At 40.3% G+C, this 24800-nt stretch overlaps 1 protein-coding gene across 4 annotated transcripts in view; it reads left to right on the top strand.

Moving 5' to 3' along the window:
• Positions 1-24800, top strand: part of MANBA (mannosidase beta) — a 58546-nt gene that overhangs the window by 30101 nt on the left and 3645 nt on the right. For all 4 annotated transcript variants that reach the window (XM_074589455.1, XM_074589454.1, XM_074589457.1 and 1 more), the window contains 10 exons: positions 559-645; positions 1226-1393; positions 4043-4261; positions 5565-5729; positions 6538-6682; positions 13606-13748; positions 14810-15067; positions 17317-18757; positions 20635-20802; positions 23819-23942. In XM_074589455.1, coding sequence (XP_074445556.1) covers positions 559-645; positions 1226-1393; positions 4043-4261; positions 5565-5729; positions 6538-6682; positions 13606-13748; positions 14810-15067; positions 17317-17541 — 1410 coding nt within the window. In that variant the 3' untranslated portion in view covers positions 17542-18757; positions 20635-20802; positions 23819-23942. The remainder of the gene's footprint in view (positions 1-558; positions 646-1225; positions 1394-4042; positions 4262-5564; positions 5730-6537; positions 6683-13605; positions 13749-14809; positions 15068-17316; positions 18758-20634; positions 20803-23818; positions 23943-24800) is intronic.

A 24800-nucleotide genomic window follows, 5' to 3' on the forward strand; every position in this document is an offset into this window, starting at 1 on the left:
TGTTTCTGCCCCTCTTACTGGCTAAGATTTGCTCTTTTTAAGATCAGTTTGTGCTTTCAGTATGGAAGTATTTTGTTAACAAGTACACTTTAACAAGTTAAGTGTGCTTGATACCATATCAGAAGAATGACTGTCTCTTTTTTTAAAATAAATAATGGAGATTTAGCGCTGCACCTGCAAAGTAGTAAATACAAAATTGTTCTGTTCGGCTGAAGGTTGCCCCACATTCACATTTGAGCAGTGCATGTGTTCTAATTTTTCCACTTGTCAGTGAAGACTGTCAGGATCTGATTCCTAAGGATAAATACATTGTAACTGTGATATAGAGGAAAACCATAGTGAAGCACGCACATACTGAACCCCGTGGAGGAAGTGATTGTTTTGGTAGTACTTTCCAAGAATAACAAATAGAACATTTCAGTTTAATTCTTTTTGAGATAAACAACTTCTGTCTGAACAAAGGATTGTGGATCTCAATAACCATATATTTTTTTCAAGTATGTAAAATGATCTGCTAACAGATTTTCTTTTTTGTATTTTCTTTCCTTTTCCCTGTAGATTTGGCAGGATTTTATGTTCGCATGTGCGCTATATCCAACTGACCAGAATTATTTAGAATCTGTAAGAGCAGAAATTTCTCATCAGGTATGTTGCGCGTGTGTCGAAGCTCTATTTCCTATTACCTATTTTTGATTGTCTGACTGTGTAAGTTAGCTTTCCAAAAATGCTTATTTGTAAGTGTTTGTTAGTGTACCTTTATGTAGCAGACGCAAAATGTAACCTTGTTAAATCCTCTTTAATTTACTTGCAGGAGTAGTCAGTCAAGCAGAGGTACAGGCCTTCCTCATGTCCAAACTGCCCCTTCTCAAGGATGTTTAAGAACATTCGCTGAGAGTGAGATCTAATGATTGCAACACCCCTTAACACAGAATTTACCATTCATATATGGCTGAGTAGATGGGGATGGAGGTACACTTGCATATGTGGATACATGTCAGCATATTAAAAGTTTGCCCCTCTGTAAGTGTACGTAACAAAAGGTTGGAGCCTGGTGAAGAGCTGAGGGAATAGTAAACAGTGTGGACAAAACCAGGAATTGTAGGCTTAGTATATGCATGTGGATTTATAATTCAAGTAGTAATAAAATTGTTATAATTTTTTTATTATTATTATTTCTAAGAGAACTGACTTTGTTTGACTTCTGAAACTGTAAGTTGTATTTCAGGTAAGGCGTTTAAAATCCCATCCATCAATTATTCTGTGGAGTGGTAACAACGAAAATGAAGCAGCAATTGCAAACAACTGGTTCTCCATACCTTACGCTGACAGAGAAGTCTATATCAAAGACTACGTGATGCTTTACGTGAAGAATATCCGAGAAATAGTTCTTGCTGTAAGTGATCTCAAGAAACTGTAGGGGGATATGGCTTGGCAAAAGGTTTTTAATGTTTGCAATTTGAACAACCTGGGGTTTCTTTTTTTTGTGTTTTGTTTTGAAATCCTTTTGGGAAGTGAAAAAACAGCACATTACTGAGGAGATGCACTTTCCAAGCTCTTGTAAATTACTCTCTAAACTCAAGGGTTATCCTCAAAGTAAAACCAAAAAATTACTTATGTCTTTAACACCTTGTGATGTGTCTTCCTTTGAAGATCTGAAAATGTAGTGGATCTTGTTTCTTTTTTCCTTCCTATTTTTAATACCTCCACAAATGCCTTTGCTTCCAGTGGACAAAAATCAACTTGCCCATTAATTAATTAATCTAGATGATCAGATTTCCTTTAACCTCATTTTGTTGAAGGATACTCTTAAGAAGAATTTAACAACCATCAGGCCTTTTAGTAGCAGTTGAAGAAATTCGTAAAGGTTTTATTTCTTCACTGTGCTCGTCCAATATTTGACATGAGATTTTTGGCTTAGGCAGGTTAAACAAAAGCTATGCTAAAACTTGTCTTCATGATGTCTAGTCGTTATATTGTGTCTTTTTGAAAAACAGACTAATGGTATTTTACAGTATGTGAACACAAAATACAATATTTTAAGATAAGACTTAAACTGTGAGCATGCAGACCAGAAGCACCTGGAATTTGTGATGAAATCTACTGTGATTTGGCACTACCCATTTTGTGCAGCTTTTGTAGTTTTATTTCTTCTACTAGACGTATTGCAGTTCTTCATTATTTAATAGAATCTGCTTTTAACTAACTTTTATGTGTGTATGTAGAGTGAAATTGATTTAAAAGTCTCAAATTGATGTCGCATAACCGTATAGGGATTAACAAACAATTGTGTGAACCACAGGTAAGTATTCTTAACTCCCCTGTTAGGTAAGAGACAAAATGTTGCAAGAATTTTGTCCAGTCAGAACTTTCCTCTTCAACTAGAGTATGAGGTTTTTGTTAACCTAAAATTGCTAGTGGCCTTTTTCTACCCGGTTATCTCTTGTACAGCATGATCTTATTGACTTTAGGGTATGATAATTGTAGTCTCATCTCTGTGCTTTTCAGGATGAGATACATTTCATATTATGAAGCTTATGACCTGAAGTTTCCCTTTGCTAAGACAGGCACTCAGTATGTAGGTGACAGCAATATTATTGCTTGTTATTGGAGGCTACTGGCATTGTCAGAGTAGTTGTACTTTGAGAATTTAGAATAAGAATGCCTTTTTACTGGAGAAGTTGAGATAGGAGGAAACAATAAAAATGAGGCCAGGTTTGAAAGAACCTGCTGAAAAGGGCTTGAGGGCAGTTATGCATTCTAAATGGTAATGGGGTCTTATATTCCTACTTAACATCTTGATTCTAGATTTCTGTATTTCAGTCAGGTTTGTTTTGGAACTGAGTTGCTTGTAAAAGTACACTGTGGTGTTTCTGTGATTAGCTATGTGAGTTGGATGGCCAGTACACGTGCGGTAAGGTGAGCTGTTCCAGCTTGATACTGTTTTTTAGTTACAAGTCACTTGTGCAGCGTTGGTGTTCAGGACGGACCCTCTTTTATTTTAAACCCATAGAATAACTATTTTGAGCACCAGAAGGAAGCATACAGTGAAATAATTTCAGGTCCTGTGTAATATAAAGCAGCTGACGAAACCTGTAATGATTAGCAGTAATGGACTGTATAACTTAAAAAGACTTCTAAGATTGAGGATATCCTGTAGTGAATTGTTTCAGTCAATTATTAATTACTCCTGTCAAAAAAAAAAAAAAAAAAAAAAAAAGACAGGGGAACAGGACTATTTCTTAAAACGAAGCACATGTCTAAGTGCTTTGCTGTATTGGAGCCAATTGCTATAACTTGTGACTGGTAACTAACTCAGGTCTCTATCCTACTACGAGTAGGGTGCTAAATTAATTATACTTGCAAAAGGATTCCTTCAGTACTTTGTAGGGTACTACTAAAAGATTTAGTATACTAAATCTACTGAGGCTATAAATGAAGGCATCTCTGAACAATTTGAAATGTAACCGTTCTTACAGCCTCATCTATCTTAAAATGCAGAGCCAGCCAAAATGACAATAATCTGTAATGCTACCATGCAAGCATTAGTAGCAGAATACCTTGGCTTTGTTAGGACTAAATTTAGGTGACTACTTAATAAGGAAGGGGAAAATCGTGGCCTTGTTCCTGCAAAAACACTGTAAAAGTAATGATTTTCCGTAAAGAAGTCACAGTACTCAATTATTAATGTTCCTTGAGTTTATTTTTCACAAGGCATACTTTAAATAGCTTTCATTAAGAATTTAGAAGCATATAAAGTTAGAAAATCTTTTGATGGCAGGAGAGAATCCCTTAGAACAGCAGAACAAGCAATATCATGCCCAGCTGTCCTCCAAAAACATAAATAAGAAGCTAATTAAGGAAGTAAAGATGATGAATGTCAGGACAGAAAGGGGAATGTTTTGTAGGTGGTGACTCAGAAATCTGGAAAAGGCACGTTCTCCCTGCCCGCCTCTTTTCGAAATGTGGTCTATGCATTCAGATGATAAAAGCCAATCACTTTGCGAGGAGGTTGTGTTTTTGTGTTGTTGTTTTTAAATCCTAGGAAGACAGAAGTCGTCCTTTTATTGCATCCAGTCCTACCAATGGCTTGGAGTCAGTTAAAGAAGGTTGGGTCTCCCAGAATCCTTATGATACCCATTATGGTGACACTCACTTTTATGACTACAGCAGTGACTGCTGGAACTGGACAGTGTATCCTAAAACTCGTTTTGCTTCAGAATATGGATTTCAATCCTGGCCTTCCTTCAGTACAATCAAAAAGGTAAGGCTGGGCTTCCACACATTACTGTCCCCTCTGCTCTGATTTAATGAGGGCAATGAGTGTCATCACAACCAACTACAGCACCTGAACTGTAGTTGGGATAATGGATTGTTGGGTGTGGTATGACCCAGGGGGGATAGAGCTGTGTGCTGCTGTGGAGGGAGGGGATAAAATTGGACTGTTTCCCTCCTCTGTGCTCAATATGTTTGCCTTGAGGTTGCAAGAGGAACCAAGTTTAGATGAGAGACTATTAATTTTAATATAAATTCTATTTAATATATAGCTTAGTAATGATTGCCTAACATCTGTTTCTCTTTGCTGTGTCTAAGGATATGTGTTCATTTAGAAACAGAAGAAACATGACAAATGCCGAATGGTGCTGAATTCTAAAATGTATTGATTTTTATCATTTTTACCGATTTCTTTACTTAAGTAATTTGTTTCTTTATGTATTGCCTATAGGAGGATTTGATTTTTGTCTCCTGTTAAATATAGCTATTGCATATTTTATCTTATTTATCCACTTGGAACAGAGACACATCATGCTGTTTTTCCATTTGTTCAGAGAGATGAATATCATGTTGATACTCATGCATGCAACTAAAAGGAGTTCAGAATGTTCCTTTCAATTTGTTGGGCAAAGTATATTATCTGAGACATAATCAGTACATTCATCCATATTAATAACAATGAAAATTATTCAGTCCAGCCTAAAAAGGAACAAATTTAAATAAAAAGATTTTATAGAGATTGTAATTACAATGAAGGCTTGACAATAATAACTGCATGAGCCATGCTGCATTGTTATCCTTAGCTGAAAAAACCCTGTTTCATGATCATTTGTTTTCAGAGGCAGGTTTTGAAAATGTACACATTATTAGAATTTATAGCCATAGTAACTTCTGTAACTTATGCCTAAATGTGATTGATTAGAGCACGTTCTTCCATCTTAATCTGGGTTGTTTCTGATTTGCTATGAATACAAGCAAACCTCTGAGGTCCCTTGGCCAAACTGAACCTTAGGACAAAAAAGTTAAGTGTCCCTGAGCCAAAAGTCGCTCGCCTGGGTTCAACAGCAATGTCTGTTTTCATTTATTTGTACAAGGAGTATAAGCAAAGGGTGTTACTGATTCAAAATCCTTGCATGACTGCATGAGGCTGTACAGAAATATACTACCAATTTTAAAGGTTTTGGATGATGTCAGCAGGCTGTAATGGATATCCTTTCCTGAATATCCTGTCAGTCATTAAATGCGCATTTTGCCTTTTCATTCTGATCTCTTACTTTTGTGGTTTTTAAAAGGTTTCCTCCACTGAGGACTGGTCCTATACCAGCAATTTTTCTCTCCATCGACAACACCATGAAAATGGCAATGATCAGATGTTCCAACAGATTGGGCATCATTTCAAGCTTCCCCAGACCACAGACCCCATAAAGAAGTTCAAAGATATGATTTACCTCACTCAGGTAACAGCAATGTCTTCGATATAAAGTAGCTGTTAACATGCATTCCATTAAATACTGCCAGTGGCTTAAACTGGGCCTATCCTGCTAGGTATTGTTCAGTCATACAGAATGTTTCTGCATTGAAGCATTGGAGAGTCCAGTTTCATTTGGAACTAGCTTGTCTCATGTTTAGTGGAGAGAGACTCCAATTTTCATCATAGAAGGGCTGGAATACTTCTCAGGGAATTTCCCAGAAACTGGCTCAACTGGGAGAAAGTCTGGTTGTGCGTACTACCTTGGTCCCTGTCCCCAGCTGTGCTGGCCTTCCTTGGTACACAATTATTACTAGTGCTACACTATTACTCCCTGTTCCAAGGTGGATATGTTTTGTTCTTCAGGTGGCCTCTGTAGGCTTACTGCTTTGTTTTTTTGCCACAAGGAATACATGAGCTTTTGAAAAAAGATTGTTTCTAGAGAATCAAGTTGTCTTTGAACGAGATTATTAGTAGCTTTCATTTTGTTATGTGTTCAGATATTGATATTTTAGATAAACTATTTTGAGTTTGGTTTTTCTGTGTCTTTTTTTTTGTTTGTTTTTTTAAAATCAGTAGGTTATATGTTGTTCTTCATTGGTAGTAGTTTACCTCATGTTTGTTTCTTTCTTCATGATTTCTATACGACTTTTTAATGACGTTAAGTGACGTTAAAGTTATGTGCCATTGCTGTGAAGTCTGTGTTGTATGTTAATATATACACACACACGCTTTGAAAGTAAAATACAAAATGCAGTACAGCAACAAATATTTTTTGTATGTGTTTGTTGACCAAGGTGATGCAGGCTCAGTGTATAAAGACAGAGACTGAATTCTATCGCTTTAGTCAAAGTGAAATAATCAAGGGAGAAGGACACACAATGGGAGCTCTGTACTGGCAACTCAATGACATTTGGCAGGCACCTTCGTGGGCTTCCTTGGGTAAGTTCTGTGACAGTCTGGTAAAACGCTATCCATCTATCCATCTTGTTTTGTTTTGAAGTATCAGAGTAAGAAGTAAGGCTCTGCTTTCTCTCTTGGGCACCTTTGCAAACTTTGAAAATGTTTCTGTCCGTCCTTTAGAAATGCTTTCCAAAAAAGTGTTTTTCAGGATCATCCTGTTAGTCTGTGGAAGTGGAAGAGGGTAAAGAACAAAGCAATTCCTTTCCTATGGAAGTTTTGGTGTTTTAAGTTCAGATGTAGCAGCCGCCAACTCTTACCCTTGTTTTAGCAAGCTTTAGTTCATAGAATCATAGAATCATAGGGTTGGAAGGGACCTCTGGAGATCATCTAGTCCAACCCCCCTGCCAGAGCAGGGTCACCTAGAGCAGGTTACACAGGAACATGTCCAGGCGGGTTTTGAATGTCTCCAGAGTTGGAGACTCCACCACCTCTCTGGGCAGCCTGTTCCAGTGCTCTGCCACCCTCAGGGTAAAGAAGTTCCTCCTCATGTTTAGGCGGAACTTCCTATGTTCAAGTTTGTGCCCATTGCCTCTTGTCCTGTCCCCGGGCACCACTGAAAAGAGCCTGGCCCCATCCTCCTGACACCCACCCTTTAAGTATTTATAAGTGTTGATAAGGTCCCCCCTCAGTCGTCTTTTTTCCAGACTGAAGAGACCCAAATCCCTCAGCCTTTCCTCATAAGAGAGGTGTTCCAGTCCCCCAATCATCTTTGTAGCCCTCTGCTGCACCCTTTCCAGCAGTTCCCTGTCCCTCTTGAACCGGGGAGCCCAGAACTGGACACAGTACTCCAGGTGCGGCCTCACCAAGGCAGAGTAGAGGGGAAGGATGACCTCCCTTGACCTGCTGGCCATGCTCTTCTTGATGCACCCCAGGATGCCATTGGCCTTCTTGGCCACAAGGGCACATTGCTGACTCATGGTCATCCTGTTGTCCACCAGGACTCCCAGGTCTCTTTCCACAGAGCTGCTCTCCAGCAGGTCAGCACCCAACCTGTACTGGTGCGTGGGGTTGTTCCTTCCCAGGTGCAGCACCCTACACTTGCCCTTGTTGAACTTCATAAGGTTTCTCTCTGCCCATGTTCAGAGATGTTAAAGTCGTATGTAACTCCTAATTTCTTAAAAATATTTTTTTTTTTCGTTTAAGCAGTATTCTCATTTCTCCCAAGGAAAAAATATAATTGACATTATATTTTATATACAAAAAAATATAAGCTGCCTATTAGGAAGCATCCATGTTTAAGGTTTGAGGGCACAACCCGCTTTGTGAGGTAAACTTTCATTTACCCTTGCTTCTCTTATTTAGAGCTGGGTCTTCCTGAAACTGCGTGTGATATTCGCCCTGGTTTTTCCAGAGAAATCACGCATTTTTTGCAAGTTTAATTCTTTTAAAATTGGAAACTTCTAAGAAATTCTGTTCCTGCCCTAGCAATTCCTGATTATATTTATTGGCTCAACTGTACAGATGCATATATGTACCTAAGCCACCCCGGGTGAAAATGGACAGAGAGGGTGCTAGTGGGATAGGAGGGTAAGAGGAAGCACCCATGTATAATTATACCTTCCATAATCCCAGCAAATTTGGTTGATTTTATTGCCCCTGCACCACCCCCCCGCCATGGTAAAATGATCAAAACCACTGCCTTCAGTTAGGTAGTAGTGCACTGTCAAAAAAACCCTACAAAACCGTGATCCTGTTCTGAGCAGGATGAGATTTAGTCTGTAAAGGCAAGCCATCTAGATTTCTTCTGTAGTCAGTTGGGGAGAGATGGTCATCTCCAGAGTGTGATTCATTGTGTCCTTAGCTGTCTAATAAGTGGGATGAATTATCTTCTGCACACTGAATTGATTTTCATAGAACTTCATATGACACCTCTTGCCCAGCATAGCTTCTGAGAAGCTCCTTATAGGATAAGATGAATCCCTGAGATTTGGTGTCTAACTTAGTGTCAGGTGAGGTGAATCACTCTTTGTGACTAAATAGTCTGCTAGTATGCTGTTTATGCACATGATATCTCCTTATATATATATTTTTTTTTTTTTCTTTTAGAACACAAAAATGGAGTAATCAGACATATAAAGAGATAAGTCACTTAGGCAGTAAGAAATAGGGGAGGAATGTGTGGTATGAGGAAAGTGACTGTGCTTCGTGTTCCAAACATTTTTGCTAGAAGTCATTTTGAAATGGAGAAGCTGTTCTATGGCAGCTCTATAGGACTTGGGTAGATTCTCTTTCAGTTTTACTTATTTCTCATATATTCTGTTTTTGAAAATCTTTCTTTAAGAATTTAATGTGTGAAGAGATATGAGTAAACTAGAAAAAGCTAAGAGTTAGTGTGAAGTTCTTGATCTGTCCTTAGAACATTTGGCCTAAAAAAATCAGCATACCTCATCTTCCCCCTTTTTCTGTGGGAGATGTTTATCCCTCTTCCTTTTTATTTTTGCTCTTCCCACCTTCCACCCCCCGGCTTTATTCAACCAAGCAAAGTAACTGCAACCAACAAAGAAAAGCAAACCAGCAGAAGAAACAAGCTGTTTTATTTAAATGTTAAGGCAGTGGTCCAACTATAATGCTCATCTTTCTGGACTTTCTAGACTTGTATTAGGAAATGGAATATCCCAATGTTCATTTTTATGATTCTAGCAATAGCTGATGCTCCTAGGCTTTAAGTGCCTCAAGAAGAAGATGCTTGGAAAAATGTCTCTTTGTGAAGACAGGTGTATTGATAGATGAAGTGAGTGTGGAGACCATATAAATGTCTTTCTAAGTACAGAGCTGACGTCATTGTAGAAAATATATCAAATACTTGAATTATTCATATGTTGTTGAAATTAGTTTACAGAAAAGAAGCTCAGCAGAGATACAGCTGTCCCTTTGTTTTGTTCTGTCCCTCAGTGGAATGAGGAAAGGTTTAATATTCATTTAATTAGGCAGCGTGGTAGAGGGATTTTTGAAATGCTAATGGCTGAAATTATGCAAAACTTCAGGGAAATTAGTTTTATTTGCACTTCAAAAACACGTTTCTGCATCTTGTTAGATGGCACAGTAGTACCGCCAATGAGTGCTTCTCATTTAAATCTGTTATTTCAGGGAGCCATGGAGGGGCTTACATAATTTCCTGTACAATGTGGAAGTGTTTCCTCATGAAGTGGGGAGGGAAGAAAGTAGCAAGTGTTTCTCCTTTTAACTTACCTTTAAGGTGTTTGCTTGGGATTGAATGAAAATACAACACAGCATTCCTGAACGTCTTCCTTCAGTTCAGAACTAAACAGTTTTTACCGCAAATGGGTTTTGCTCACTAGCACCTAGTTGTGGAGCTGGTTGTGCCATGTTGGACGTTTTAGCATCTGTGCAGTGTATTTTGGTGAAGAGTGCGGTGATGCACGTGGGAAATTACCTCGCTCCCACACAAGTGTCACCTTGAGGTACCCAACTCGGTTGTCATGAGATTCCCTCGAACAGATAACCGGCTTTTATTGCAGGTTCAATATTTAGAGCCCCTAGCGAGCTGAAACCACAGGCTATTATGGAGTATAATAGATCTAAATTCGTGAGACAGAGGTGAGGAAGGACTAGCAGCATGTTTCTCAGGTTGCATTTAATGGTGTGAAGTGATTAATTTAAAATCTGTTCCAGGGAGAACTGTTTGTTCTCCCTCCTGCTATCAGTGTGGAAGGCTTCAGGGAAGAGTCAGAAAAAAGGGTACTGGGGTCTCATTACAAAACTAATTTTAGTTTCCTGTTTTGAAGTTTCATGCGGCAGAGAGTGCAGACCCCATGTTATTAACAGGAAAAAAATTGGGGTTTTCTTTAAGAATTAAAAATTTAAAAATTGGATTTCCTTAACAGTTCATTTAAATGTGGGGGGAGGAGGAGAAAACCACACTATGGCTGTTTTGAATAACTTTTGACTGTTGCCTTTGGGCTTGCATGTCTGTAACAGGAAAGTTTAAGCCCAGAGATCTCTCATGATAGCTACCCGATCTACAGATTTCTTGCATCCATTTTTGGGGCAGGGGGAGTATTTTATATGCAACTTGGCTATTTTTAAATCGAGAAATGTGACTCTGGTCTTAAGGAAATCAAGACAACAGATGAGCTGAAGAATGTGGCTTTTTTTTTTTTTTTTTTTACCATTGAACTTCAGTTTTCTGTGCTGTCTGAAGTTACTTTTGACAATTGTATTGTCAAGATCTTGTTGCTGGAAAAATTGTCTGCTTACCTTGGATCAAAGATTAGCAGTGTTTTCAAACATCCCAAAACAATAGCTGTAGTAGTTGAGCCCTAAGATGAGTTTTGAAATGGTACAAACTTCTAAGTGTGTGGTTTGTTTGCTTTTGTTTGTTGGTTGGGCATTTGTTTGTTTGTTTGTTTTTCCCTGCAGAAGTTCAGTCTGAGTTGTTTCCTCCCTTGCTCAGGTTTCTTGAGAATCTGTGTATCTGCTGCTTAGGTAGCAAACTTTCTCTCTTTCCCTCCAGTAACCACTGCAACGGGGTTATGTAAACCAGTTGGAAATCAAGGCACAGCAGAACTTTGAGGGTAGGGCCCATTTGAAGAGAAATGGGATTTTATATTACGCTAAGTGGCAAAAATGGCTCTACTTCAATTGCACTATTAATTTTCATATTTAAGATAGTTGAAGCCTATATTTTCATCACGTAAATTAAGCTGAGGAAAAAATTCAAGTCAGCAGGCACTGAAACCTCAGCCCATGCTGGGTAACTTGTCTGAGCTTGTGGTGGGCTCTGTCTGAGTCCTGCAGTGACAATTGAAATTCCTGAGAGTCTTGTGGCAGTCCTGAAGGCTTCAGAGAGTCCAGCCCCTCCCAAAGCCTGAGGTTAGGTGCAGGCCCATTTCACGTACAAGGCCCAATGCTTTTATTTTTCAGATCAGATGCTGTCCCACAGTTTCCTCTGTTTCAGATAATCCATCCCCAATCCAAATCTCTTCTCATGTTTCACGACCCTGAAAAGTAATTTTTTAGCACTCCCTGGTTTGGGCAGAATTGTCCTTTAGACCACCAATGTTTTCTGCCAGGAATTGTCCTTGGAATGCAAGAACATAGCGTTGTTCATATACTGAACAACACCAAAATGCTGTGTTCATCAGTTTATCAACAGCCTGTCTGTTTTGAAGAAACTCAGCAGCCTCTCCTGAAGTTTTTGTTCAGACTTCATCTCTTCAGTTTGCTTCAGTGCTATTAACTTGCATGCCAGTAGTGTTTTGTTGACAACAGTCTGATCTCATAGCACAGTTGAATTTTGTATGGTTTTTCGAGCAGATATGAGCTTTTCTTGTCTGTCCTCCAACAAAACAAGGTGATGTGCAAGATGCTAAGCTGGAGCTAAAACACTTTGCTGTCCACAAAGTTCATTCATGTCTATGTGGAGTGCAGGCAGAACATGCTCAGGTCTGCCAGTGAAAGCCACAAAAACACCCTTTAAAGACTACATCACTGTGGATGAAGTCCTTAATTATGAGACGTTTGAAAGAGCTAAGAGCTTTGTACAAGCACCAAAACACAGACAGGTAATTAGTTACAACAAAAAGATGTTACTGGAAACAATCCATGGACTTTAAACCTGTTGTACAAAACAAAGAGCCAGAAACAAAAATGAAACCACTATCTAATCCTCTGCTCTCATGAGACCCCACCTGGAGTACTGTGTCCAGCTCTGTGCCCTCAGCACAGGAAAGGCATGGACCTGTTGGAGTGGGTCCAGAGGAGGGCCACGAAGATGATCCAAGGGCTGGAGCACCTCTCCTATGAGGACAGGCTGAGAGAGTTGGGGTTGTTCAGCCTGGAGAAGAGAAGGCTCCAGGGAGACCTTATAGTTGCCTTTTAGTACTTTAAAGGGGGCCTACAGGAGGGATGAGGACAAAGTTTTTAGCAGGGCTGGTTGTGATAGGACCAAAGGGTAATGGTTTTAAACTAAGAGATATTTAGACTAAATATAAGGAAGAAATTTTTTATGATGAGGTTGGTGAAACACTGGCACGGGTTGCCCAGGGAGGTGGTAGATGCCCCATCTCTAGTAACACTTTAGGTCAGGTTGGACAGGGCTCTGAGCAATCTGATCTAATTGAAGATGTCCCTGCTCATTGCAGGGGGGTTGAACTAGATGACCTTTAAAGGTTCCTTTCCAACCCAAACTATTCTGTGACACAACATTTGATGGCTTTTCCAGTTTGTTAATGGCAGACTTTCAAATTATTAAAAGTAATGAGGTACTGCTTTCCATTAAAGAGGCAAAGCAAACTGATTGGCACATGTCTACATCATGTTTACTGACTCCCATAAAGTAAGTGTTGTCTAGATCTTGGCAAATTCATTTTGCCTAACTCAGAGCTGTCTTTGCTTTGAGAACTTGGGGGTTTTTTTGTCTTCACTGCTACTTATGTTCATCTAAGGAAGAACTGAAAGAGGACTGAAAAAGGGTAAGAGAGCACTTTGTATAAGCACGGAAAGTCAGACTGTATTGTCTCGTCGCAGTGGTAGTAGTTGGTGACAATGCCAGCATGTTTGTCTGGATTCTCAACAACATAGATACTCCGGCCCCTTGCTTAACGTGTGGTACGCTGGGTCAATTTTCTTAATGTCACTGTGTTTAAGGCTTTCTTAAACTGAATAACAGCATACCAATGATAGGACCAACACTTACAAATATAACCTTTTGATGAAGCTCAAAGAAAAGCTTGAAAGAGCATCAGATCCCTTCCAGAGCAGACCCTTATCTGGAAGGCGACAAGAGTAACTTCAGTCATTCTCTGCGCTTGATAGAGGTGAAAAAAGGTGGAGGGGGAAATTGTATTGCCATAGCAGGACCAGAGAGACCAAGGAGGGATTATGTGTCCAGGCAATGTTGGATTCAATCTGAATCTTTTTTTCCTTTTAATCCTTTTCAGAGTATGGTGGTAAGTGGAAACTGCTTCATTACTTTGCCCAGAACTTCTTTGCACCACTGCTGCCTGTGGCCTATGAAGACAAAGGTGTGTTGTATATTTACGGTGTCTCAGATTTTCATGTGGACCACAAGCTGACTTTGAGGGTAAGTGACACCTGTCTTGCCACTCTTGTATCCCTCCCACAAAAAAGTGAGAGGCTGAAATGAGCGTATCTTTGTATAGACAAGCTTCAGCAAGTCCATGCTCAACCGCAATGAGGTGCAAATCTTGTCTTTAATCTTCTTGGGGGAAACTGTCCTTTATTGTAGTTTATTTCTGGTCTGAGTTATTGTAACAAGCTTAAATTCATATTTTCTAATAACATCAGAGAAGCATTGGCAGTAGGGTAGTTGTGATGAATAATATATTTCGCACTTCAAGAAAATTTGGAACATAAAAATTTGAAAGGAGTTAAGATCCGTTCCTAACTGCAAACCCTTGTTTAGGTAAAAAAATAATCTAAAATTTATGAAGAGAGAGAATGCTGTAATTCTCATTAAGTGCCTGTCTTCCAAATTATGCCTTGGGGTTATGTGTTTTGTTGTTGGGGTTTTTTTTTTTTGTGTGTGGTTTTTTCTTTTTTTTAACATAAAAGTGCATTCATAATGCATGTGTGATCTCTGGGAATGTATTTTACTGTATTAATATAACTTCCATAATCCCTTTTAAGATGGTGTAGCTTGCTTCTATTTAATGGTGATTGTGCAGAAGCTCTAGATTACCCAGTTGGGTTACATCAGATAACGCTGAGCAATCTCCAGAAAAATCCTTTGTTTGACTTTTTTTTTTAATCAGGGAGGGGAGTAAAAGGAATCAACAAATTAGTCACTCACTAATTCCATTTCCCAGAACTCCCTTGGCAGGAATTGGAAACCCCCTTCTCTCAAAGAGCCTAGAGAAAACAAAAAGTCGTGTAGAATAAGAACAATAACAGCTCCAGACTGTTTGAAATGGACTTCTTGTTAGGTTTATATAATGATCTAATTATCATGCCGTATTGATTGTTTAAATCTTTGTGGAGTTTCTTGCTAGGTGGAAATCGGCTAGTACTGTCAGGAGAACATCTCTTGCAATGAGCAATCTGAAACCTAGGATGCTGGGCTGGGCTGTTTTCACAGATGTAACTTTTCTTCTATGCTTTGTGTTCTCTCAACATGCTTGATAGGTTGTTGTCTATGCCTGGAGTTCTTTGGAGCCAGTATGCACCCTTGCCAAAGACGGTGTGACTGTTAAAGCACAAAGTGCTGTCCCCATCCACAAGGAATCCATAAATGACTTGCTGGAAAGATGCAGGAATTGTACCAGGAAAAGCTGCGTTATTACTTTTTGTCTCGTGGGAGAAGGTGGGCTCCAGAGCCCTACGAACCATCATTTCCTTTCATCACTAAAGGATGCTGTAGGATTACAAAAGTCCCAGCTTAGTGTAAGCATCAGTCATGCTAAATTACAGTATTTCATTTTGCTAATCTTACTGTTTTGAGTTGTTTGCCCGCTATGCGGTGTCTGATTCCACTGAATGTTCTTTCTCCTTAGCTGTTGCAATTCTAGCTTCCATGTTGAGTTCAAAATCAGATTTTATTTTTTTTCTGGGGGGGGGGTGGGGGTGGGGAGAGGAGAAGAGAGCAGGGTGTTACTATATGCATATCTAAATAAGACTTGTGGTTTGGTTTTGGTGGGGTTTTTTGTGTGTTTTTTTGTTGTTTGGGTTTTGTTTTGTTTTAAATAATGAAGTTGCCATTTCATTTGTTCTGTCTGTCTTTCACCTGGCTGCAGCACCATTGCTCCTTTTAATTCTTTTTTTGTCCCTAGATAGCAAATAGCATCATGGCAAGTGTTTTGGCTTGCAGACAGTACTGTATGCGAGTACTGAGGTGATGCTAGTTCAGTTGAGTGTGGAGTGCATTATTGTCAGCAGGATTTCCTCTTGAAGTGCTCAAACTCTCTGATCAGTGTACCATTGCTAACATGCAATATTGCATGCTCCTTTCCTCCTTCTGCAAATCCTTGCCCTCCAGCTAAGGGTTCTGATTTGCATAATAGTGATTAGTTCTTAATATCTGGCAAGTGTGTCAGTCTACTGAACAGGCACAGAAAGCATCAGTGTTGTATAACATTGTCATTTAGTCTATTTCCTGCTTTTCCCTAGATTTCTTTGCTTCTAGCAAGCGTGCCCTGTGTGTGTGTACACGCACATTTTGCTGAGCCTTACTTCTTAGCATGTAAATCTTACTGCAAAATTCTTAATCAGCAGATTGGCAGGATGGCGACCTGTGTGTTCTCACATTTGGCTTCCAAAATGCAGCTTCGCTCTGTAGAGCTAAACTAAACAAGGGGGGAATAGAGGTCCTTAATCTCTTTGAATCTGGACCAGCATAATTGCTTTACAAAAAGAAAATGGGCCAGATTTTCCTCTCTTATCTCTTTCATGGCAGCATGGTCTGCCTCCTGATTATACAAAGGAAAGAAATCAGCCTATTTTAATTTTTTTTTTTCAGCTGGTGGCACAATCTGGAGTCTGAGTCATGCTGGGTTTTTTTGTAGATGACATCAGCAATAATAAAAGCTCTATAACTGGAGCATCGTTGGGAAATTTCACTCCTTTTTCCCCATGGCTGTGTTGTCTCCACAGTACTAACTAATAAGGATAGCTAGCAAGGATAAATGCAAAGTGGTTATTTTAAGAAAGAATGCAGCTGTGATTTTAAAAAATTACTCTGTTTTGCGAGAAGCTGGTGCTTCTATACATAGTAACTAATAAACTAACCAGACTTTCAAATACATTGCTAATCCAAGTGCTACTTTTCATAGCATTGCTTTTAAAAACATGAAGACTTTTGTGTTCTTAAGAAAGCACAAAATGTAAAGTATGCGTGCTTTTTCTTAAAAATGAATGGTGGTGTTTTTCTTGTAAGCAGGATGTGATTTCTGCACTTAATATAATTTGTCTGCTTTTTATATATAGTTAATTGGTATCTGAAAATGATGTAGCATAATATTTCATGATAGTGAATGGGGAGTGCTGTGTGAAAACGCATCCTAGTTGTGCTTTTAAGCCTCCCTGAGATTAACCACTGATAGAACTTAATATAAAACGTTGTACCTTGTCCTGATATTTCACAACATAGCTGCCTTCTAAATGTAGTGTAAGGATTTCACTGCCTTGTTCCACTAAGATGAGGTGACATCCTATGTTACTGTGACTTTTACCATCTTTTGCTTCTGTGTATTTCTATTAGCGATGTAATCATGAAGGCCAGCTCCTTCAGTAACTGTGAATTTATAGGTTGAGTGAAGTGTGTTGGTGAAAGGACAAATCTCTTCTGGTGCAGTAAGTATAGGGTACCAGTAGTACGTACAAGTCAGATTACCATTTGTTTGGTTATTTTCATAAGAAGATGGCACAGTGATAATACTTCATGGTATTTTTCCACAATCTGCAGTATTCTGTAGGAAAGCTATAATAACACTTGCAGTTTTTGCATGATTCTTACATATGAATCCTGTTGGTTTGACCTTTTGTTCCGTAGGAGAATAATAATTTTGGTCAAATGTGGTTGTTCACTCTGTTTTACTTACATGCAGGTCTTTCTCAGTTCAGGTGTAACTGGGTTCTTCTTTAACATGTATATTTTCTTTTATTTATTTATTTATTTATTTATATTTCTCTTCTAGGCCTCTGTATCCCAACAAGATGACGTTTATATATTCACTCTTCAGACCACTGCAATTGCTCCTTTTGTTTCTCTGGATGTAGGGAGTATAAAAGGCAGATTTAGTGATAATGGTTTCCTCATGACTGAAAAGAAGAAACTGGTTGTGTTTTATCCTTGGGAACCTACCAGTGTTGAAGAACTAGAAAAGTCACTAACCTTGACCTCTCTGGTGGATGTTGTCTGAGGATACTTCAGTTCCTTCTAAATGAGGAGTGAAACAGGAGGAGGGGAAAAATGAGAAGAATTTGACTAAAGTTGAAACAATGTACAATTTGAGCTGACTGGAGAACATACTGTCTATTCCTGTCATGTGTGAATTTTAAATGCTGGTTCAGTGTAAAGATACCAAGAGCAAAGCTTTGCGTGTAATATATGTGGTGTGTTGAAAGTAAGGCTTTATCGGGGAACAAGAAAAATAATCCCATTTATAAAACAGGAGGGGTGAGTCAGTGCAAGAGAGCTAGTCTGGGTTCTCCAGTTCACATGAGATTGGAGTTGTGAATTCATCCTAATTAAGAGGCAACACAAATATGTGCCTCCAGACTATGGTTGTAAAAATCCGTATTTTTTCCAGTTTCATTATGCCGTAAGTGAAAATTCATCTAACAGCAAGGTATGCTGGGGGCAAGGGGGAAGAGCAGGGAGTGAACCTGGGATCACCTCCACAGGTGTGCCCCACTTGGAGTGTTTTGATCTGTCTACACCCAAAATGGGAGAACGCTAGTCCTACGCTTTCAGATACGCGGCTGTCACTCCGACAGGTATCCTGCCTGCCTCCTGCAAAATAGACTTCCAAATAGACACGAAACCTGGGCTGTCTAGTCAGGCATCAGGCACATCTGTTCCCCCTTCTGAAAGGGGAATTGAGTACAAGACTTGTTTTCTTCTCTCCTCATGCAACATGAGGAATAACCTTGAGAGCTCTGCATCAAGCTTTGACTATTCCCAGAGAGCTGCAGGTACAGTCTGGGTGGGATCCTGCATAACGTGGCATAGTATGAGATATGCCTGGCCATGGGAAAAGGAACAGGGAGAAGAGTTGACCAAAGGTGCAAAGAGAAAGGAGGCAGTACAGAGAAGAAATGGTCGTGTGAGAGGACCACAGAGTTATAAGTGACTGCTTTTTCACTAGTGTATGCATAATGCAGGGGCTGCTCTTCTCACTCGGTCATTGCTGTGCAGCTGTTCTGTTACCTCCTGGTATTTCTGATGAGTGGCCCTGTGCTCCACACTGACCCTCCTCTCTTTCCAACAAAGGAATACCTCAACATCTTAATTTTGCTTCTTTGTGTGTGGCTACCCCGTAGAAGACACTGTTGACACATGATTAGATCTGGTGGTACATTGAAGTCCTTAGTCCATACAAAGTAATGGTGCTTCAATTTCTATTCTGTTTCTGGGTAAGTTGTTTTTAAAATGTTTAGGTTTCCCATAGAAATGTCATTTCACTTTGGCGTTTGATACAAAGAAAATAAGCTTGCTTCAGCATGGGGGGCTGCTGTAGGCTGTGGAGCTGCAAGCCTGAGGGTTTCACCGTTGGGAAATCCAGGCCACCGGTCTACGCTGTGGGCAAGTTGCTAAACATAGGGCTTGTCTATCAGGTGGGGATTGCAATGCAGCTGGGATCTTGCTGGGGTTCTACAAGGATCCTCTCACAGTCCAAGCAAGTATTAATTTTCTTGCAAAGCATCTAGCAGTTTCAGCACTTTACAGTAGAAGGTGTTTGAACAAGCACTACTACTGATGTCCTCCTTCATTGTAAAAGCATCACATGGGTGATGCTTGCCGGTGGGGCTGAAGGTCTGGAGCACGTGTGGAGAGAGCGGCTGCATGTTCCATTGGTCAGTTAGAGAACTTGGAACTGGGGGTTGTTTTCTTGCAGCAATCACCGTGTTAATGGGCAAAGAGATGAACATATTGGCTGATGCTCGGCAATCTCTGGTGCTTTTTGAATTGGGTGTTAAGCAAAACTGACATACTCCTGAGCAAGAAAAACTTAAAGATGAAAGGGAAATGATAAACGGGAGTTGCTTACAAATGCTTTGCTAGGTCACCAAAAAAACTAACTGCAGTTGCATAGGAGGGCTTTTCTGATTCAAAACTTGTCTCAGTTGAAAGAAAACAGGAAAGCAATCAAAATATGCATGTGTATGTGCCAATGTTTATGGGTTGTATAAAATAAGTAGGGAAAATGATAGTCATGAATGAAACTTAACAGTTAGAAAATGCAGACGTTGATAAAGGAATTTAAAAGTTATCTGTGAGGCATCTTGGGCAAGAATACAAGAAAAACCCTTCAGTTTTTTCAGCATCCTGGTATCAAAGTGGAATCAAAGCATCAACAGAGCCAATATGAGGTAAGGATGGAAAAATGTGGAGAAAATATGGAATAAATATGATTAATAAATATTGCAGCAGTGTATTAGGAAAAGGGCAGGTTCGTTGATGTCTTTCTCTTACGTTGATGTAAAAATACCTCTTCCAGCAATGTCTAGATAGAATATCAAAATGGCACTTAAGAATGTTAAATAGATAAAACTTTGACAGAATTCCTTCTTTCAAAGACAATCAAGAAGACTGTGTGAAAGTTGATGATATTTGTTCTTAGTGCATCTCAGAATATGAGTGAAGTTTCAGAGATGTAGAAAAGAGCTTTTGGATTGCTGTGACCTTGTTTAGCCTGTCACAAATTTTAGGCAAAATCATGGAAGAAACAATGTGGTCCATGATCAATAATTGATGAAGTGGCTAAGCAACCGATGCCTATCAGCACCCTTATGCAAAAAGCTTTCTTTTATAAAACATATTGGGGTTTTGGAGTTGGTTTGCTTTTTTTTTTCTTCCCCCCTCCCCCGCCCCCCCTACCCCTTGCTTTCTGCAGTTTCCAGACTGGCATAAAAATGTTCAGACAATTTTTAAATTATTGTTATTTTTGAAGGTCAGAATCTCCCTAAAGAGTGGGTCCATTCTTCCTCGCTGGAAAGCTTTAATTCAGTACTAGGTGCTGTTATGAAAGATTAGCAATTGCTTAAGCCAAATGCTTGAGCTCAAAGCAGAATTTTATGGGGGAGGTTCACTTCCATTATTGTCTTAATGTCCTTAATATGTTCTTTTGGTTTCCTGGTGTTGTAGTAGGTGTGTATTTATAGATGCTATTTTCTTCTCTTGCCTGTGCAGCAGCGGCTGTAACGTGTACCTTGGTTAACCATTTCCCCTTGGTACTTTTGCCGTTGCAAACTGTGCTGTACTTGGTTACATCGTTCTGCCTTTGTCTCAGATCAGGGAAAAGATAGGAACGCAACAGTGAAGAGATCTCCAAAAACTCCTATGGACACATCCATCTGTAGCCATGTGAGTGCTGTTGCAGCTACTTGGCGGCACCTGTATTGCCAGTTGTATCTGATGGGCTGGGGATCAGCAGCAGGAGCATTGGGAAGAGCACTTGGTAAGTGTCATGGTGCTTCTCCTCAGTGTCATTAGATTATTAGTGGCAACAGTAGAGGGGAGTGGCCTCATCAATATTCTTGCAATGTTTTGTTCAAGGCATCACAGGGTTTCCTTGTGCTGATGGCCTTTGTTTGCTTCCGGGCTCCCTCTGGGCTGTTCTCCACAGATGGCCAAAGCAGCAGAGTTTCCCTCAGCAGGAGCCATGACAATGCCCTTCCAGAACAGAACTTGAGAGCAGGTTTTGGAAGAAAGCTGTATGGCATTGGCTAATTAGTTGTCCTACAACTGGTCTCTGGCAGAGATTTGACTGAACCCATTCAGGACCTGCAGAGACCATTTTGAGCTTTAGAGGGCACCTCTTTGTTGGTACTTTCTGCCACACAGGGAAGACTAAGTGTGCTCCAGTTTACTAGAGCGTGCTTCCTTGGAAGGTCTTCCAAGTTCTTTTACATCCGTTCCAGGAAAGAAGCGTGTATAAATGTATCTAAAGTTCCTCTCTAAGTAAGTGTTCGCAGCTACGAAGCTTTGTCAGATTTTGTTGTTACCTGCTGCTTGCATGCCATGGGGCTTGGACAGTTTTTCTGCCTTAGAGGCATGTCTGTCTTCAGTACTTTTAGTTCTATTATTCCCCTTCTGATTTTGGAGATGTGTAGCAGAGACCACTTCAGTGACCTGTAGCAGTGTCACGTGCAGAGGAACAGGCCAGCAAGTTTCTTATTCTCAGTAAAGGACAGGTTTTGTTTTGTAGCTTAGAAGGCAGCCTTTGCGTTGTCAGAATAGCAGTTTTCTTTCTTACCCTCTGAGGGGTAAGTTGAGTCATCCAGTAACTTGCAGTTTGAATGTTTAAGGACATGTTCCAGTCAACTGGGTTTACATAACTCTCTTTCCAGTCAGATGTTACAAGATAGCAAAATGAAAGCCCCAATTTAGTTGAATTAGGGTGGAAAAACAAAACTTAAGTGAAAAATATAGAACCTTAAAATTACTTGGTTTTGTCCCTGCTACCATTGAGGAAAGGCCGTCTTACTGCAGAAGTAGAGTCAGTTAGTAAAGACCTGTAAATGTCAGTTCTAATTATTGGTGTGCGTCACAGCCAAAACAGAGAGGTATCTTTGGCCACTACAGCAAAGGAAACATGCTGCAGCATGAAGGGAAACAACAGCCTGAGGACTGGTCAGGAGGAAGGTGGTGAGTCTGGTTGCTTGCCGGGACCTGCTCTTTGGGGGGTCTGCTTTTGGAAGTTGATCTTGAGATCTCTTGATGGGCTCCGTGAGTGCAAAGTGGTTCAGTATTTCTCTTCCTTTGCGTAGCACTTTTACTTTGTGGCTGACAGGGGACCTGGTTGATTCTGTTGAGCAGAATGGCTGTGGTAAAGAGATGTTACCCTTGTGTATTAGAACCACTGGCCTGTGGATTGAGCCAGGCTGTCTGGCCCAGGGAGGAGTTGGGTAATCCAGAACAGGAGCTCTAAGTAAGAACGAGCGTGGTCTGTCGAGCTGGTGGCCTGGTGGGGAAGCATGCTGTTGTCAGAGGCAGGAGCTGAAAGTTTCGGTCCTTTTTCATGGTTGTGAAAAATCAGAACCTTAAACGCTGGCCTCTGATATCTTTTTGCAAACATTGTGATGGACAGGCTTTTGCCAGCATTGCAGCTTACCCCTCTCTTCTTGTGTTGTAGCAGTGCTCCTTTGCCTGTTGTAAGCAAGCTGTATAGGACTACCCTGGCATGCTGGCCCTGTGATTCTGGCTTACCAACTAGCATGTCCTATACCAGGATTTAAGCTTCAGCTCACTTCCCCAACAACTGTTAAGGAGCGATGGCGTGAGCCAGCCCTCAGGTGGTTTCCTGTGAAAGAAGGAGTGGAAAGCTTTATCTCTTGTTAGGAGTTTTTGCTGCATTCCACAAGCTCCTGGCCTTTATTACTGCAATACAGTAGCAAAATAATGTAGCAAGTTCCAATTACTGCAAGGGCAGATGAAAGTTAGAATTATTTCAGATTTTGATCGTCACTGTAGTAAGCTTAAAATTCAATACAAAACTTGAGGATGCCCGAAGGTTACACCTCTCTACATTCCAAGAAAAAGAAAAAGCTTAATTAGATAACCTTTCTTATTTTAATGTTGATCCATTTGAATATTGCAGGTGTTTCCAGGTAAATCTGTGCCGTCACTGTCAAAGGGACAGGAAACATGACTAGCCTCAGAAGGACAAACCCATGAAATTGGCTTTTAAGGATCAGTTTGACGTTGTTGGCTGATGCTTTTTGACTGTACCTCCAGCCTCAGTGCTTTAATTGCTCATGGAAATGCGCACCAGGCTCCTGTGGTATGATGCAGTGCATTAGAAGAGCCTACTGTGGCATGGGCCTAGTCACTACTTCTGTTCGTCCAGCTACAGTGCAGAGATGCCCTGCTCTGAGTAACAGCTTGACAGCTTGCTGGGGAAGCTTTCCTAAAACTTCTAATGGAAAAAATTTAGCTCAAGAAACTGATCTTGCTGTTCACGCATGTATCTTAAAAAATACCCAACCTAATCCTGACTTTTGAGACCTTAGTGAATAATACCCTTCTCGGTTTTGCTTCCTCGGAGGTAATATGGAATAGAATGGGGACGATACCCTGTGCCTACAAGGCACAGTGAGGTGGACATGCTCACTTACTGTGCTGAACAAAAATGTTAAGACTGAGTTACACCATTACCACCCTCTTCTTAGCAGTTAAGCGAGAGAGGTTTCTCTCAATCAGCCAGGTGTAGACAGGAGCTCTCAGGCAGCAAATTCCTGAGTTCCTGCAGGACTATTTTTTAGTTTATTCCATCACACTTGTGAAATAGGAATGGTGCTTCCTTTCTGGGCACGAGGTGTATGGATAAATCTGTGTCTGAGGTGAGCAGATACAAGGACGAGGCACGTAAATGTATCTATCTTTACAGTTATCTGTTAGGAAGAATTCAATCTGCTTTAAATGTTTCTGTTAAGACTTGTCTTCATCACTTACTTACGCTTTCTCTTGCTAAGGCTGGTTCCTCTGTATGCTGCCTTCATCCTCATACCTGCAAGGAGCCTGACCTTCTCCCAGCTGCCATCAGTACAAGAATCACCATGCCCTTTACAGGACGACCACCTACTAATATGAAAAAAGGTAAAGCAGACATATTTTTGTTTTTAATGAATTGAGCTGTTTGAGGTAAACACTAGGCTCTCCAGTAGGTTTCCTCAGCGAATAAGAATTACACAAGATGACACAAATGTCTCCTACTAGCTGTCATGCCAGTTTCTGTAATGTGTCCTACCTCCTCGTCTGCCTAGTTCTGACAAACTGTGTGACCTGCCTGCAACACATACTTAAGATGCTAAGGGTTAAGGCAAATGGGAAAAGTTGTCCTATTATGTGACTCAACTAAAAATCTACTGTTCCTGTTTGAATTAGTGAGAATACTTTAAAATTAATATTTTTCTATTTCTAAACAAAGAGGGGTAGAGGCGGGGGGGAAGAGGACCAAAGCCTCTTTTGTTGAATAGACTGAAACTGAGGTGCTGCAAGGAAAGAAGCTGCCAGACTGCCATTTCAAGCACTTGAATACTCAGGGCCTAGGGGAGACGTCCCGCTGTTCATTGCATGATCACTAACCCGATGAACAGCTATTCTGCAGCATTTGGTCATGAAGTGCTTAAGGAAATACAGACCCAGGTGTCTTCTGGTGGTTTAAAAGAGCAGGTCAGAAATAAGGCTACAAGGTGTGAATCAACAGCCCGGATGCCCTGGTGACCTGCAGGACTGTAGAAATCTCAATGCAAGTCTCTGCCAGTCCCCTGAGCTGTGCTGGAAATTGTGTGGCAGCAGAAGCTGCATTTGACTCAGAGAGCAGCTCTATTAAGGCTCAAAAACCTCCTCCACCCCCAGAACATGAGAACCTTTGCCTGCTTGTTACAGCTGGAATGCAAAGAGAACACTAGACAAGTACATGAATTGAAAAAAAAATAAATAATCCCTATGCCT

The sequence above is a fragment of the Larus michahellis genome, chromosome 5 (genome assembly GCF_964199755.1).
Source record: "Larus michahellis chromosome 5, bLarMic1.1, whole genome shotgun sequence".
NCBI lineage: Eukaryota > Metazoa > Chordata > Aves > Charadriiformes > Laridae > Larus > Larus michahellis.